This window comes from Manis pentadactyla, chromosome 4 (assembly GCF_030020395.1).
Source record: "Manis pentadactyla isolate mManPen7 chromosome 4, mManPen7.hap1, whole genome shotgun sequence".
In the NCBI taxonomy this organism is placed as follows: domain Eukaryota; kingdom Metazoa; phylum Chordata; class Mammalia; order Pholidota; family Manidae; genus Manis; species Manis pentadactyla.
Genome location: NC_080022.1, coordinates 20,969,432 through 20,987,600, shown reverse-complemented (window position 1 = coordinate 20,987,600; position 18,169 = coordinate 20,969,432). Strand labels below are relative to the sequence as shown.

At 44.8% G+C, this 18,169-nt stretch overlaps 1 protein-coding gene across 4 annotated transcripts in view; it reads left to right on the top strand.

Annotated features, from left to right (window-relative positions):
- PTAFR (platelet activating factor receptor) overlaps positions 1 to 13,580 on the top strand; it is a 32,010-nt gene extending 18,430 nt beyond the window's left edge. For 2 of the 4 annotated variants that reach the window (XM_057499894.1, XM_057499895.1), the window contains exon 3: positions 7,354 to 13,580. In XM_057499894.1, the coding sequence (XP_057355877.1) occupies positions 7,402 to 8,430 (1,029 nt within the window). In that variant the 5' untranslated portion in view covers positions 7,354 to 7,401 and the 3' untranslated portion in view covers positions 8,431 to 13,580. Of the gene's footprint in view, positions 1 to 1,989; positions 2,111 to 7,353 lie in introns of all 4 variants that reach the window. The other 2 variants (XR_008996938.1, XM_057499896.1) reach the window with 2 other exon arrangements.
- The last annotated feature ends 4,589 nt before the right edge of the window (positions 13,581 to 18,169 follow it).

The following is an 18,169-nucleotide window of genomic DNA, read 5'->3' as shown; positions in this document are numbered from 1 at the left end:
GGTCTCTGCACTCCATGAGCTCTCAAAGACACACAGAGGCAATTTCTGTGGTATAAGAAGTGGTGAGCTTTGGGAGCCCTTAACCAGGCCTGGGGGCAGAGGGCTGGGTGTGCAGGAGGCAGGGAATCTTGGCAAAAGCTACTTGGAGGAAAGGAGGCCTGAGCTGTTTTAAAGGATGATCAATAGTTAGGCAGGCAGAGGAGGGGTGGGGAGCATGAATAAAGGCATGCAGGAATGAGCTCCCAGACCCAGGGGAGACTTGGTTGATCTTGGGTGATTTCAAGTATTTTGTTGATGAAAAGGGACAGCAGGGTGCTAAGTCTGAGATGAGGGCCAAGGGAGTGGGGGTCACATGGGGACCAGGACCTGGGACTGGATGGAAGGCAGCAGAAGTAGGAAGAGCCAGGTTGATGGGTACTGGAGGCACCAAGGGCAAAGCTTTGGGTAAAGTCAGGGTTCCATCTAAGGCTCCCCATGCTGATTCTGGTCTAGTATCTGGTAGGAAGAAGCCTTCCTCTTCCTGTGTGTGAAGTCAGACACACCTGGAAACACATCGTCACAGGTTGGATTATGGTGACGCTGACTCTGAAGTGGAGATTTAGCATGCAGGCATGTTTTTCCTGGAGTATTTTAAAGCAAAATCCAGATATTGTTTAATTTCATCTACACATGCTCAGTCTCTATATCTATGAGATAGGGAATATTAAAATATAGAACCACAATTTCATTATCACTCCTAACAAATTTAACATTAGTATTTTAATTCCATCTAATACTTAGTCTGTGTTTGAGTTCTCCCAATTGTCTAAAAAATATTTTTTACAGTCAGTTTGAATCAGGACACAAACAAGATTCACATATGGCCTTTAGTTGCTCAACTAAGCTTCTTGAATGAGAATTTGGCATTTTGTTTCCTCACCTTTCGCTGCTCAACTCCTAATCTGTAAACTGCTCTCTTTCTGATCACAGGAGATAGATTCCATGTTGCCACACATACTGTTCGCCTTTCTGTCTGCACTGTATTTGACCTCCCGGTGGCTGTTCCCACTGCTGGCCTCTTGTTATGCAGCTCTGGACCCTTCCTTCCATTAGGTCCGGCATGGTGCTCCCCACTTCTCCTCCGACTCCTCTGACCCTGCCTCCTGCCCAGGTCTCTCCCCCTGCTCTGGCTTCTATTGATGTTGGGCTCAGGGATTAACACTGGATGCCCCTGCGGGTTTCATGGGCACCCCCAATGTGGAAGGTCCTCACCAGAGCTCATCCTCTGCACCCCCATGCTCTTCCTCCATGAAGAAAGACCATATGTCAGCCCCAGTCCTCTGGCCAGCACCTGGCAGTCCTTGACTCCCCCCTTTTGTTAACCCAAATCCCATCCATCACCAAGTTCTTACCATTCCATCTCTCAAATAAATCTCACCACCATCCCTTCCCGCCATCAGCTCTGTCATGGTCTGAGCCTCCTTTGGCCATGCAGACAACTGCTGTTGTCTCTTTGCTGTCTCCCTGCCTCTGGTCTGGAGCCCCTCTAGTTCATTCTGTACACAGTAGTCAAAGCCATCTTCCCCAGATCCAGAGCCAACCATGTCCCTCCCATGTCCTGTATCCCTCAATGACTGCCCATTTTCTGCAGAATCAAGTACAGCCTCCCTAGGCTAATATTCAAGACCCTTTTCAAGTTAACCGATGCTTACTTTGCAGGCCCTGTCTCTCCTCACACCCCCTTCACACTTCAAGTTTTAGCAAACCGGATGTCTCAAGCTCCCTGAGGGTAAGGTACATCTTCTCTTCTTCCAGGGCTCTGCACATACTGCCTCCTCTGGTTGGGATTCCTCAGCAGGCTAATTCCCTCTCTTCCTTCAGCATAAGCAGGAGATTAGTCCTGACCCTCAAGTCTGGGCTAGGGGCACTGTCTCAGAATTACCCTGATGTCTGGGACCTGCACCATCGTGACACTTATCACTTGTCTATTTCTGAATCTCTGTCTTGCAGAATGGTGTGTGAGCTGCTGGAGGGCAGACACTGGGTCTGTTCTCCCAGGCCTCAGTGCTCTGCCTAGGGCCTGGAGCAGTGAGCCCTTGCCCAGTAAATACATGAATGAGTGACCCAGTGGGTGAGTTGGGCTGACCTGTGTGTGCGCTCCATTTACACGATGAGATGAAAAAGAAAACAATTTATACCAGAAAAATCCATGATGAACAAAATACCAAAATTTTAAATGAAAATAGGATCACAATAGTGCCAGGCAGAGCATATTAGAGCCTGAGGCAAAAAAGAAGAATAAGTAGTATGGATTTTGATTTTTAAAAATATTGCATTGAAACATTATTTACCTTGATTACTGAGGTTTTTGGCACCCCTTTAAATTTTACACGCATGTGAGTACCTCACAAGCCTTACCCTAGCCCTGGACTCTTTCTTAACAAAAGTGGAAGACGTATCTTAACAGGCCTGGGCAGGCATGACACTGGAGCAGGGCCCAGGAGGATGTCCTGGGTTGAGTGCTCCAGCTAGAGACAGTTTCCGGAGGATAGCTGCCCCCACCCTGCTGAGCTGGAGCCTAAACCCAGGAAGAGGAAGGGACTGACTTAGGGGTGGAGGTGGGGGGACCGGGGTGCTGAGGCTGTGACTTCCTCAAAGACCCAGAATGAGCACAACATACTGCCCAGCTGTGGGCTGGCTCCCTGCGTCTCTCGGGCCCCAGGGACAGGGTCCTCCGAAGCATGAGGGTGTAGCAGGGGGGAGAAATAAGGCCAGTCCCGGTTGAATGGGTGTCAGACACAAAGGAAAAGGAGGGGGCTGAGCTTGTGGAGCAGCAATTTTCTAATCTTCTGGTCTCAGGATCTCATTTCCTTAAAAATCATTGAGGACCCCAGAGAGCTTTTGTTTACATGGGGTATATCTATCAATATTTACCATATTCAAAATTAAAAGTAAGGTATTCTAAGAAAATTTTTAAATATGAAAACCAATAATAAACTCATTCCATGTTAACATAAAGTGAAATAAACAATGTTAGCATAAAGTGAAAAATAACTACAAAGTTTCAAAACATAAACAATTTAGGGAGAAGCGTGACATTGATTTACATTTTTTGCAAATCCCTTTAATGGTGAGTTTAAGAGAAGACAGCTGGATTCTCATATCTGCTTCTCCATTCAGTCTTCTGCAAGATGTTGTTTTGATTGAAGTGTATGAAGAAAATCTTCCCTCACTCAGATATGTATTTATAAAGCAAGAAATATTTTAATGTCTTTTTCAGATAATTAGTGACCGTCTTCTTTGATGTTATATCAAAGCTCCACACATGGTACTTTCTTAAAGGTTAGTGGCAGTGTAGAACCTGAATCATATCAATAAACTTTGTTGGAATCTATTACACTATAACGTATTCTTCTATCTTACTCTTTGAATCTTTTGCCTATATACAATTTTGAAACATCATGCCTATGCCTTCCTCATTTGGAAAATAGTGGTTCACTGAATTAGGCAGCTTTCCAAAATATTGACCTTTTGCTATAAGATACCAAAAAGTTGCATTCATTAATATCACCACCAATCTCATCAGAAAATTCTTTAAGTATTGGAAAGCTGTCAGGCTCAGGCTGACAGATAGAATTTTTTTTTTTTTGTATCATTAATCTACAATTACATGAAGGACATTATGTTTACTAGGCTCCCCCCTTCACCATGTGCCCCCAACATACCTGACAGATAGAATTTTTGCAAAAATTCTAATTTTCTCTTCAAAGCTCAAATTTTATCACTGCCAACAAATCCTGCTGTCATTTGTTCTCCTTGAGGTGACAGGTTCACTTTGTTCATATCTGAGAAATGTCTGCCAGACACCCGAGTCTGAACAGCTATTTGTTGTCAGTCATTTTTTCAGGTGCTCCAAGGAAAAGTTCAGCTCACAGCTCCAACAGCTGTGCGAGGGCGTCTCCTGAAGATAAGCACTGTATTTCAGTTTGCAGTAGAAGTGTTTCATGTGTATTTCTCATTTTGACACAGAATATTAAGAAGATGTGTACTCTGGGTTTAATAAAATCAATAGTTTCCTTACTTTACCAAGGGCATTTTAAAATAAAATTGACTTTTTATTTTTATTTTTTACACTGAATGCATGGCTGTGAAGAACACTGACCCTATTACAGTTTGCAGCCACTGCCTTGATTTGTGCTAAGGAGCTGGTGGTTTTACTTGCCATTTTGTACCATTAGTGCAAATGCTGACACAGCAAAAAAGGCGAATAATGTCTTGGTATTATTATGACAATAGTTTGGACCTTAGGAATCCCCTGAAGGTCTCAGAGATATTCCTCTCACCTCCCCTCTTCCATGGACCACTCCTTGAGAACTAGTGTCTTTTCCCAGAGATTTGGGATCAGATAGGGCTACCGTTGGGAGTAGAAAAGATCCCAGCTGAGTAGAAGCCAGCAAGTTATTACAGGGGAAGCCGCATAAAACTATGCAACTCAGTCCTCTATGTAATTCACAGTGTGACTCGAGGGTGAGTTTTTTGTTTTTAAAGGAATCACATACTGATTTATTGGAATAGTGGAACCTACATTGATTAATTTAACACAGACAAACCACCACCACATTAAATGGAGCAAAGCACAAAAATTCTGTCAATCAACAAAATCCCAGTTTGAGCCAGTTGTTTCTTTAAACTTATTTGTAAGTATCTATAAGCTTCTTCAAGCATTTCCACTACTCCAGGGCTCCCTAAGGGATGGGTGTAATTAACAAGGCTTATTTTTTATTTATTGGTTCATGGTGCTGGGAATAGTGTTAAATAGATGGATAAGGTCCTCGTTCTCCTGGTGCTCACAGTCCAGTGGGAGAGCGTTAACCACTCAAATACGAATGCGATTACAACTGCACTAAGATTTATGAAGTACAGGGAGCTTTGAGATGGGACTGACCTGGTCGGGGGTTGGTGAAGACCTCCTGAAGAAGTGAAATTCAGCTGAGATCTGAAGCAAGAGTTGGAGTGGCCAGGTGGAAGGGGGGTGTGGGTACGGAAGAGCATTCAAGGCCTCTGCATGTGAGCAGGCTGAGGCAGGAAAGGTCTGGACGAGTTTGAAGACCCACCTGGGAAATCCATTTTGGCTGGAGCCTAGTGGGGAGGTGGCACGAGATGAGGGTGGAGTGGCAGCTGGAGGTCAGGGCACTGCTGGAACACACCAAGCCCTCTCCTGCCTCAGTCCTGGATGCATGGAGACCCCGCTGCCTGGAATGCTCTTGCTCTGGTCCTCTTTCAGTCCTCAACAGAAATGTCACCTCCTTTCTAAGTAGATCTCTTTTTTAAATCTTCTGAGCATACCATTGTCTTTGTAGAGTGACTGTGCTCACATTGCTTCTCTCTGTCTCCCCCATGAAATTGTCAGTTCCCTGAGCACCGGGCCCCTTCAGTTACGTTCACCCCATATCCCCGGCGCTGAGCAGAGCCTGACAGGTAGGTAGCATTTTGCTGGGTGACGGTGTGAACAAACAAATGATCATAGAGCTGAATTTGAGATCCTTAACAGCTCCATCCCTTAACAGCTGTGTGACTTTAGACAAGTCACATAACCACTCAGTTTCCTATTCTGTCAAGTAGGGATTTTACTATCTACTAGGCTTTTGAGAGACTCAAATGAGTTAGTGCATGTGGAAGCATCTAGCAGGGTGACCAGCTCCAAAAGGGTTGCTCCCATCTATTAACTGTCTGTCTCATTTCTCACTCCCAATTCTATGCTTTTTTTCACTATACTGTGTATGGTATATGATGAGCCTCGGGCCTCACTTAACCCCATCTGAGCCTCTTGCCATCTCCCCCCACAGTTGCAAAACACACATTAGTGGGGTTTCCAGGCTCATGCGATGGTAGCAGAGTGAGAGGAACAAGAGGAGAGGGGAAGAAGCAACTGATCCTGAGAGAGAACGGGCAGTGGCCAAGAACTGTTGAAAATGGACCAAACTTTGGGTAGTTAGATTATGGCTAGTTTGAATCTTCTTTAATATACTTTAAAAAGCAAAACAAAACAAAACCATTTCTGTTTTGAAATAATTTTAGGCTTTCAAAAAAGTGGCAAATTAGTGGGCTTCACTCGTTGTTCCCTAATGTCAACAATTTGCAAAACCATAATGCATGATCAAAACCAGGGAATGAGCACTGATACAATATTAACTAAATTATAGACCTTGTTTGAACTTCATTAGTTTTTCCCCTAATGATCATTTTCTGTTCCTGGATACCTTCCAGGGTCCCACATTGCACGTGGTTGTCATATGTCTCCTTAGTATCCTCTGATCTATGACAGTTCCTCAGTCTCTCCTTGTCTTTTATGACCTTGACACTTTTTGATCTGTCATTTTATAGACTGTCTCAGAATTTGGGTTGGTCTGCTATTTTCTCATGACAAAATTGGGGTTATGCATTTCTGGCAGGAATACCACAGAAGTGATGTTATATCCTCTTCAGTGCCTCATAGCCTCTTCAGTATGTGACGTTGATGTGTCTTGCTAATGATGATGTTAGTCTTCATCACTTGGTTAAAGTATTGTCTCTTAGGTTTCTTCACTGTATACTTTCCTTTTTAAGTTATATTAAAAAAATTGTATCACTAAAGCAATAAATGTCCCTAAAAATTAAAAAGAAATAGTATAAAGTAAATAAACTTCTCACTAAACAAATTCATCTCACCTTCACAGGGGTTACTTACCACTGTCGGGTCTTGAGGTATATCCTTCCAAGTCATTTCTATTCTTGCACACACACGTAATGGGGTCATACCAACTTTTTTGTTTTGTTTTATGTAACAGTATTATCCAGAGACAACTTTCCATGTCAGTATCATCAGATCTAAGTCATTCTTTCTAAGGACTGGCTAGTATTTCATTTTCTAGGTGACCCAGATGTACTTCTTTGTGTTTTCTAGATTTTGCATGAGCACATAAATTACTTTTTAATATAAAACATTATATTATATAAATTTTTATTTCAAATTTCATCATAAAAAATGTTCACATTGTGTCAGAAAATAAAAAAATTTATAGAATTTTTCATATATTTTATGACCAGGAATAGATTATCTAATAAGTCAAACTAAGCCAAGGAATAAAAAGTGCATTTTAAAATGGAAAGGAGACAAGAAACTGAACTGCCATTGATTTCACTGAATCTCAGATGCCATTCATGTTAAAAACACACCCTTATTTTAGGTGAAAAGAAAAAAAATATTGCCAATTAATTGGAAGACGCCATTGATTTTAGAGACTTTAAAACATGCAGAATGGGAGTCTTGGAACTGATTAAATCAGACAATGCCTGTTGGTCCTTCGTTAACCAGAATTCTGTGCGTTCTTCCAGGCACGGGCAGGATCCTGTGACCAGCTGCCTCTTCCAGCCCAAATAGTGATGGAGTCAAACGATTCCTCTCGTGTGGACTCTGAGTTCCGATACACGCTCTTCCCGATTGTTTATAGCATCATCTTTGTGATGGGGATCATTGCCAACAGCTATGTGCTGTGGGTCTTTGGCTGCCTGTACCCTTCCAAGAAACTCAATGAGATAAAGATCTTCATGGTGAACCTCACCATAGCCGACCTGCTCTTCTTGGTCACCCTGCCCCTGTGGATCATCTACTACCATAATGAGGGCAACTGGATTCTCCCGGAATTCCTGTGCAACCTGGCTGGCTGCTTCTTCTTCATCAACACCTACTGCTCAGTGGCCTTTTTGGCCGTCATCACTTACAACCGCTACCAGGCGGTGACGCAGCCCATCAAGACTGCTCAGGCCACCACCCGCATGCGTGGCATCTCCCTGTCCCTCGTCATCTGGGTGGCCATTGTGGCAGCTGCATCCTACTTCTTCGTCCTGGATTCCACCAACACGGTGCCCAACAAGAGTGGCACAGACAACATCACACGCTGCTTTGAGCATTATGAGAAGGGCAGCGTGCCAGTTCTCATCATTCACATCTTCCTCGTGGTCTGCTTCTTCCTTGTCTTCCTCCTTATCCTCTTCTGCAACCTGGTCATAATCCGCACGCTGCTCACGCAGCCGGTGCAGCCGCAGCGTAAAGCAGAAGTCAAGCGCCGGGCGCTGTGGATGGTCTGCACGGTCTTGGCTGTGTTCATCATCTGCTTTGTGCCTCATCACCTCGTGCAGCTGCCCTGGACGCTGGCCGAGCTGGGCTTCCGGAGCAGCAACTTCCACCAGGCTATTAACGATGCGCATCAAGTCACTCTCTGCCTCCTTAGCACCAACTGTGTCTTAGACCCCATCATCTACTGTTTTCTCACCAAGAAGTTCCGCAAGCACCTCACTGAGAAGTTCTACAGCATTCGAAGCAGCAAAAAATGCTCCCGGGTCACCACAGAGACGGGCACCGAAGTGGTCATGCCACTCAACCAGATCCCTGTCATGTCCCTCAAAAATTAGTCCCTGATTGTTGGGGTCAGGCCCAGAGGCTTATCCTCCAAGGACATTACAGACTAACCTGGTGTAAGTAGGGTGGTCTGGGTACTTCCTCTCTGGGCGCTGGTGGCCCATTAGGTATGGAGTCTACCTCACCAAGGTGGGGATGGTGGTGGAACCAGACTGCTGGGAAATCCAAAACTTGATTTCTGAGCACATGCCACAATAACCAGGAGTGCCTGAGTTTGAAAGCTCTGGAAAGAGTGTCGAGGCCAGGGGCAGACCTTGGGGGCAGACTCTGAACCACCCAGTACACCAGCCAGGGCAGCAGCCCCAAGCAAGTGTGGCCTGAAGTTTTGGGCAACCACTCCCTTTATCACTATAAGGGCAGAGAAAGGCATTTGGAGAATGGGACACTCTCCTGGCTGTGTGGCAGCAAACTTTTGAGCCTCGCCTCGGACCTCGGTCAGCTCTGGGAAAGTGGGAGAGACACACTGCCACACTGTCTGTCTGTCCCAACAATGAACCCTGGTGAAGTATCTCCTTCTGGCAGCCACCTGCTGTGGGCAGGCAGAGCCCCCTCAAAGGCAAACTGAGGCTGTCCAGGGCACCCGGATGTCAAAGTCTCCATGGAAAAGGGCACGTAGGCTGAGAAGTGCCTTTGTGCCTGTGAGGCCTCCAGAGAGGAAGGAGCCTGCCAGGTCTCCTCCCCTGCCCCGTCTTCGGGGCGGTCCCTCCTAACACAGCTTCCAGGAGGTGACAGGAGCAGTGACAGTCCCAAGGGCCTGCAGGCACTTTGCTTTCTGGGTGCAGAAGGGAGGTATCAGCTTCTCTTGCGATCTCTAGCTGCCTGCTTGGGATTTCGGCGAATGCATGCAAATGAGCCTGCTCCGGCACCCTGAGCACTGAGGTGTGCAGCTGGCAGCCACCGGCCCAGGCTGCGAGGAGACTTCCCTGGCTCCCAGAGCCCCGTGGAGCAGCTCATAAATCTTCCTCCCTTCCAGCCAGTGTCCCCATAAAGTTGGGATCCTTGTTTCCTGTCTACTGGGTGGATTTTGATAAGTGCCTCCCAGTGGGCTGGTAACCTGCTTGGATGGTAGCTGTGGGCTTGACTCAGGCGATGGTGCCTAGGTGGACCGTGCAGCATGCTCGAGCTTTGGTATCTCACAGACCCGAGGTTCAGGTCTTGGCCATGTCACTTCCTCCTGGTGGACTGTGAGCTGAATTTCCTACCTCATAGGGTTGCTATGAGCTCCACATGCTGAGGCTGGTATCTTTTGGTCAGGGTGACTGCTCATCCCAGGTTCTTCCTTCTGCTGAGACTCTGTTCCCATTCACCCTCTGATAGGAGCTGAAGGGGTGAGAGGTGAGCATCTGGCTCTAGTTGGGCCAGTCAGTTCTCTCTCTCAGGAATAAGCAGGATGTGCAGGGATACTACTTCAGGTTCTGTGGGTCACTTACCTGGGGACATCTAAACTCGAACTGTGAGTATGTGTGTCTACACGTGTGTGTGTGTCTATGTGTGGAAGGTAGTGGGTGATGGTAACTTGCCCCCTTGCTTCTCCCAGAACACACAGGGCCCCAAAACACAGGGCCCCATGGGGAAGGGATGAGCGTTTTAGGTTGTAGTCCATGCAACAACCCTGCTGATCTCCTCACCACTCTGAATACAGCCACCCTTATGCCCTCTGTGACCTCTGCCTGGTTGTGAGTGTCTCAGATGCTTTCTCTTCTTTTTGACCTAGCCCAGAACACCTCCTACAGGCAGCCTTCTTGAATTCTTCCAGAGAGAGCAATTGGTTTTGTCCTAGCAGTATTTTAGGGCTGGGAGGGTCCAACTATTTAATACCTTAATTACTATGGTCATTGAGTTTATCCATTTAATTGTCTGTCTTCCCTATCCTAGGGGGAGGTGCTCATCTTAGTCATCTGTGTATTCACAGTTTCTCACACGAGGCCTGGAATTGAGATCTGTCTGTCTCCAAAGCTTACTGCTTCCCCTTGGAGGTGGGATAAACAGACTATTGACATATACATGCATTAATTTTGAAAGGGCTTAAGGAGTCTTGACCCCTTGTATTAAGGAATTTAATACATGTTTTTCCAAAGTTCATGTCCATATTTTAGGAAGATGTCAGATTTTTAGAGGATCAGAACATTTTGGAGCTGGGAAAGTCTGATCCCTTCATCTTGCTAAAGGGGACATGGGATTCTGAGGGGCTAAGTGCTGGTGGAAATGACACCACATGGAGCTTCGGTGAACAAGGAGCTGGCTGCTCACCTGTGTCTCTCCGCTCTTACAGTGGTGCCAGGATTATGCAAAAAGCTGAGCTGTAAATCTTTCCATGAACCATCACCAGTCAGGATTTCCAAGCCCTCTCACACATCAGGAAGGCCTCAGCTTGCACTTGCCTCTGATCTCAGGCTTCACAAGCCAGTGATCTCACTTGGAGAATGAATGTAGGTGCAGGCAACGTGGGGCCCCTCCTCATCAAGATAAGTCACAGGCACAGAGCCATAAATGTAGTTCACTACTGACTAGAACTGCACATTTATGCTTGGTTTTTTTTAATTGACATGCATACAATAAAATGCACAAATCTTAGTGTACAGCTCAATGAGTTTTGACATGTGTATACCCTCATGTAACTGTCACCCAGATCAAGATATCTAACATTCTCACTAATTTTTCCCCCTTTACCTATTTCACCCATCCCCCCACTTCCCTCCCCTATGGCAAGTACCAGTTTGTTCTCTGTGTTTATGAGTCCATTACTGTTTTGTTTGTTTTTTCGATTCCCTGTATAAGTGAAATCATATGGTATTTGTCTTTCTCTGTCTGACTTATTTCACTTAGTATAATGCCCTCTAGGCCCATCAGTGTTGCCACAAATGACACGATCTAATTCTTTTTTATGGCTGAGTAACATCCCATTGTATATGCTATATGCCACGTCTTCTTTACCCATTCATCTATTGATGGACGGTTAGGTTATGTTTATGCTTGTTTTTACTCATTATTTTATACATGTCCTTGAGATCTGAAACCACAACAGATATAATAAACTCTCTTGTAAAACACCTGGTTTTGTGCAGACTTAGTATTTCTGTAATATAAATCATGTTCCCCTTGACATCCTCCAGCAAGCCATCTTCTGCCTACTCAGTAATCCATCCATATATCCATCCATCCAGGAATCCAACAAACATTTATGGGTACCTATTTTTTAACTATGTTAAGTAGGTTTTTTCATTGTCTCACTGAAATCTCACTCTCCCCCTGAAAGGTACATGATTTTATTCCCACAAAATGAATTAAAATAAATAAGGACTGAATAAGCAATGGCTGACTCCTAGATACTTGGTGCAGAAGAAAAGGGGCCTAATTTTGTTGAGCCCCAGATATTTGCTTGCCACCTTCACAGATCATATCTCACTGTCCTCAAAAACCACTGTACAGAATTGATATTTTCATGTACATTTTATAGATGGGGAAATTGAAGCTCAGAGGGGTTCAGTGATTTGTAAGGGTAAAAGCTAGTAAGTGGTGGAATTATATTCAAATCCAGATCTGCCTTAGTAAATGTGGGTCCCTTCCTTTCATTCCTCCCCCCATGTGGCTGCACCCTTGCCTACTAGGCACTGTCCTAACATTGGGTAGGGGTCTCTTAAGGGGAATGGCAGCTGGCAAGGGCCTCCGCCTTGCTGTTTCTGGCTTCTTTGAGGGCTCTTGTGCTCCCTATGCAGGCTGGAGCCCCAGCAGCAATGACTTTTTTCCGGCTGAGGCTCCTGTGGTCAGTCAGGGAGGGCGCTCCTGCAGGTGGATGGGGTACATGAATGCAGTATTTCAAAGAACTTCTAAAGCCAGAGTGTCACTGTCATGAAGTTTGAAGATGTGTTATGTGGTCACCTGGATCCTGACAGCTCTCTAAGAGCAGGGAAAGGGGGGGAACACTCAACAGCTGCTGACTACTCCCTGCGTGCCAGGCACTGTGAGGGGAACTTTACATCATTGCCTACTGTTAGAACTGCCTCTTCCCTCTGCCTGAATTACTTTTCCCCCAGACACCCCCATGGCTCACTCCGTCGCCTCCTTCAGGACTTTGCTCAAATGTCCCCTTCTCAGTGCTGCTTGCCTTGACGACCTCATTTACAGAAATTTAGACAGTGAACTGATTCCCCAAGGCCACACGGCGACCAGCTGGGGCTGGCTGGCCCCAAAGGCCATGTGCTTTCCAACCCACCGCACTGACTTCCTCTCTAGACAGCCTTCGTGACACAGGATGTGAAGGTCCCTATCTTCTATCTTTCAGACAAGGAAAACAATCAAGGAGGGAGATGACTTGTCTGAGGTCACACAGCAATAACATGGTAGACCTGGGATGCATCGATCCTTTTTGTAATCTTTGTTTTACAGGATGCTTCTCATATGTTTTCCCATCTGAATGTGTGTGATTTTCTTTCATCACCATTCTCCACCTATGGCAAGAATTTCTCTGGGATGTAAACCCGGGAGTGAGATTCCTAGGTCACAGGCTACACTCTACTTCATTGGATGAAGAGCTGCCAGATCACTTCTGGAATGGCTGCCCCGGTCTAAGCTCCCACCCACAGTTGCGTGAGAGTTTCTATTTCCCTAAATCCCCAAGCACACTGGGCATTGTTCAATTTTTAAATCGCTGGTAGATGTGCAGTAAAATCTTGTTTTAAGTTTGAATTTCTTTTGGATTCTAATGGGCTTGTAATCATACACTCATTTGTCATTTGAGTTCGAATTCAGATAATTCCAGCTCCAAAGCCTGCAGTATCACAAAGTGATCAATAAAGTGGCCTCTGGGGCCACATTGCCAGGGTTCAATTTTTAGCTCTGCCCAGTCTGTGATTTAACCTCCTCGGGCCTCTGTTTCTTCATCTGTGAAATGGGAATAACTTTGCTGTTGACATAATAGGATAGTTTTGAGGATTTAAAATTGCTCAGAACAGTGCCTGGGATGGAATAAGTATTTATTACGTGTTGTGTCCTTTCTGAATAAATGGTGTCATTCTCCACACAGCCTCCCTTTTCACTTTAGCCTGCAACCCTATTTACCCTGCTCTTTATCATGTTGTGTGTTCATATTGTATAACACTGAATTTTCCTTAGAAATGTCAAACTATAAAAGAGAGAAACAGAGTGTGACTAGTCTTTCTTTTTATTTAACTTGCCAGGTCATTCTAAATGCATTCAGAGGGTGTTTTAAGAATTGCCACATGTATGAGTCAGGGGATTTTGGCCTCTGGTAGGAAATGATGAATCAGTTCCTTAAAAGAAAGGATGAGGCATCAAAGTACACTATCAGCAGAGTTAAAAGGCAATCCACTGAAAGGGAGAAATTACTTGCAAGTCGTATGTCTGATAAGAGATTGATATGGAGAATATATAAAAAACTCCTGCAACTCAGCAATAAAAAACGAACTCAGTTAAAAAATGCAAAGCACTTGAATAGACATTTCTCCAAAGAAAATGGAGAAATTTCATGGCCAGTGAGCATGTGAAAAGATGCTCAACATCACCAACCATGAGGGAAATGCAACTGAAAATCACAGTGAGACAAACACAGAAAATAACAAAAGTTGTCTAGACTGTGGACAAATGGAACCCTTTTGCATTACTGGTAGGAATGTAAAATGGTGCAGCTGCTGTGGAAAACAGTATGCAGTTCCTCAAAAACATAAATACAGAAATATCGTATGACCTAGTAATTCCACTTCTGGTTATATATCCCAAAGAATTAAAAGCAAGGGCTTTAGTGCCAAAGTTCATAGCAGCACTGTTCATAATAGTCGAAGGTGGAAGAACCCAAGGGTCCAGCAAATGGATGAACAAAATGTGGCATATACATACACACACAGTGGAATACCACTCAGCCTTAAAAAGGAAGGAAATTCTGACACATGCGACAACATGGATGAACCTTGAGGACATCAGACGAAATGAAATAAGCCAGACACGAAAGGACAAATACTGTACGATTCCATTTGTGTGAGGTGCCTAGAGTAGTCAAATTCATAGAGACAGAAAGTAGAGTGGGGGTGACTGGGGGCTGGGGAAAAGGGGGGATGGGAGTTACTGTTTAATAGGATTGGAGTTTCAATTTGGGAAGATGAAAATGTTCTGGAGATGGTGTTGATAGTGTGAAAGTACTTAGTGCCACTGAACTATACACTTAAAAACGGCTAAAATGATAAATTTTACATTGCCACACACACACACACACACACCTTAAAAAGGAGGGAAGACAGGGTAGGAGGAAGTGGTGTAGCGGTAGAAATTCAGATTCCCAAAGGAACCTTTCTCATAGTGGGTCTGTCATGTTCAAGGTGGCATCACCTGCCATGGACTCAACAAACTCCGCATGGATGACTGTGTGTGCAAGAGCTTAGTGGGTACAGTTCCATATACAATGTGGTATTTTTGGTGTGTGTGGCTGTTTGAGGCAGCACGGCCTGGTGAAAGAGTTGTCTTCCTCCCATTCCACCAACATTTAATGATTCCCCATCATAGACAACACGCGGCCGGGGGACGAGTCAAAGAAGATGAACCCTCTGCCTTCACGCTCTAGTGAGTGGCAGATGGGTTAAAAACGCAATAGTGCTACATTTGCTGTTCAGTTGTCTGCTAGAGGCAACTCACTCTGGCTTGTGAGAGTCCACTGTGCGCATCTCTTCCCTGCTCTGCAGTAGCTTGAAATCAGCCATGGTGGGGGTATTTACACCACAGAAAACAGCAAATGCTACAAATCTTTTGCCTCTCACCTCTGTCACTGGCTGTGTGATCCTGGGCAAATCACTTCTTTCCAAGCCTCAGTTTCCTTATTTGTATCATGGGTATAATGGATATCAGTTCTGGATGGGCCACTGATTGTTCTTGGATGACAGGGAGTCTGATCCCCCTATCCCGTCTCCTCCACTGGCACCAATGTGGTCCCAGGCTGCGGGTTGTCCAGAGAGGGAAACAGCCCAGAAGTAACTTCACACACATTCATCAGGTATCCTGTGGGCACTGGGGAGAGGGAAGGGAAGGACTAGAAAGGAAGGAGAGGATTATTGCTCATCACAGTTCATTGTTTCATTGCTTATACTTAATTTTATGGCCTCATAATGGCTCCTAACATTATGGATGTTTCACTACAAATGATCAAATGAACAAATCATCAAACAGCTGCAGTCAGAATTGGTTTAGGAAGGCAACATGAGGAACAGGGAAGAGCTCGGGCCTTGAAGTTACTTCTAGATTTGTCTCCCACTTCTGTCATCACTCGTTGTTTGGCCATAGGTAACTGACTGCCTATCCCTGCGCCTCAGTTTCCTCAAATGTAAAAATGGAGAAAATGACAACTAATACACAGATGTATTAAAGGCTCGGGGGAGGTAATGGAGAGGAACCCATTTTGAAATCTGTGAAGGACCATTACATATGCCATCAAATAGGAGCAGTGTGAACTGCAGCAATATTGCTGGTTGCCTAATATCTATTCCTTCCCTCTTTTGAAATAGAAGAACCCCTATTTTATTTGGAGTAACAATATATCCAGTTTAAAGACTACCTTTCCTTATAGCTAGTGGTAGCCTTGTGACTAAGTTATGGACAGTGAGATGCAAGTGAAAGAGTTGACAGTTTTTCTGGAAATACTGCTTTGTGGGAATTGACTTTGCCTTGCCTCCTGTCTTCTTCTTGCCTGGAATTTGGTGCTCCAGAAGCCATCTTTGGCCTTGAGGTGACGTTGAAAATGGAAGCTATTTGCCGCAACCAAAGAACAGAATGATACAAGGAGCCAGGGGCCATGATGCTGGTGGAGAACTACTCCTGTCCTCTATTGCCCACCGCTGGATCACTTTCTTGTGAGAGAGAAATAAAGTTCTCCCTTGTGTAAGTCTCTGTTATTTTGGGTTTTCTGTTACATGCAACCAAATCTCATCTATATTGATATTGCTGGATGGAGCTGTTGGAGGCTTAAGTGTAGAGGAGCTACTTCCTGCCGAGTGCCTGCTATGGGCTCTTATGTCTCCACATTTACATGGTCTCAGTCTTCTTTTATTTTCCCCCTTATTTTATTTATTTGTTTTTATTAAGGTATGATTGATATACACTCTTATGAAGATTTCACATGAAAAAACAATGTGGTTACTACATTTACCCTTATTATCAAGTCCCCCCCCACCCCATTGCAGTCACTGTCCGTCAGTGTAGTAAGAGGCCACAGAGTCACTATTTGCCTTCTCTGTGCTACACTGTTCTCCCCGTGACCCCCCACACCATGTGTACTAAACATAATACCCCTCAGTCCCCTTCTCCCTCCCTCCCCACCCACCTTCCCACACCCCTCCCCTTTGGTAACCACTAGTTCATTCTTGGAATCTCTGTGTCTGCTGCTATTTTGTTCCTTATGGTCTCAGTCTTCTTACCTGACTTCTCAGCAGCATTAGACTCCATTGACCATTCCCTCCCTACAACTCTCCCACCCCCTGGCTTCTGTGACATCACGTTTTCCTGGTGTTTGTGGGTCTCTCTTAATTATCAAGTGATAGAAATATTGACTTGTACTGGGTTAAGCCACAACAGAAAAGAATGTATTCACTTAAGTAATTCAACAGTTGTCCAGGAGTAGATGTTTGGAGCCAGCTGAATAGATGGGTTCAAATGATAGCACTAGGACAGGAGCAACATTCTAAATCTTTACCAACTAGCATTGCATGGTCACTGACCCTGTCAGAACAGATACCAGGGGAGGAAGTCCTGGAAGTCCCCTGCTTGTCCTGGCATTAACTCTTTAGTTACTGGATGATGGGGAAGTCCAGGAATGCCAGAAGAAGGGTGGCTGGGAGGGAGTCACTGCTTTTTGCAGAGTGACTTGCATTTGGTCAGCATTTACTCAGCAGCAAAAATATTTCAACAAGAATCATCCATTCCAGTGTGTACCAGATGAATAGCAGCCCTGCATTAGGATCTGGTCACACTCTTTTTCCATCTCTCAGCTGTGTTATTCCATCTTGATGCCATTTTTGGTCTCTTTCCTATGGTTCCAAGGTGGCTGTCAGGGACTCCTAGGGCTACATTCTTCCTTGTTCACATTCAGCAAAGAGGAATGAGGCTCTTTTCTCCAGTAGCCCCATATAAATCCTGAGATTTGCTCTGATTTGGGCTGGCTGAGATCATATGCCCAATCCTGATGGCTGGGGTGTGGAATGGGGAGACTGCCTTAGCCTAGGTCACCTACCTGACAGGGGCCCCAGGCTAGAGTTGGCTTTATTGGAGTAAATAGGTTTAGAGTATTCCCAAAGCAAAATTGGGGCAGTATTGTCAAAAGAAGAGGGGGCATGTATTCGTTTCTTATTGCTGCTGTAACAAATTATCACAAACATAGGGACTTCAAATGACATAATTTGTTCTCCTTCAATTTTGGAGGTCAGAAGTCTGAAATGGGTCTTACGGGGTTAAAATCAGGGTGTTGGCAGAGTTGTGTTCCTTCAGGATATTCTGGGGGAGAATCTGTTCCTTTGCTTTTTCCAGCTCCCAGAGGCTACCCATGTTCCTTAGTTCATGGCCGTATCACTTCAACCTCTGATTCTGTGTTACATTTCTTTCTCTAATTCTGACCCGCTTCCATTTTATAAGGACTCTTGTGATTGCACTGGGATTATCTGCATAATTAGGGTAATCCCCCCATTTTAAGATCCTTGACTTAACTGTATCTACATTTCATTCTACCATGTAAGGTAACAT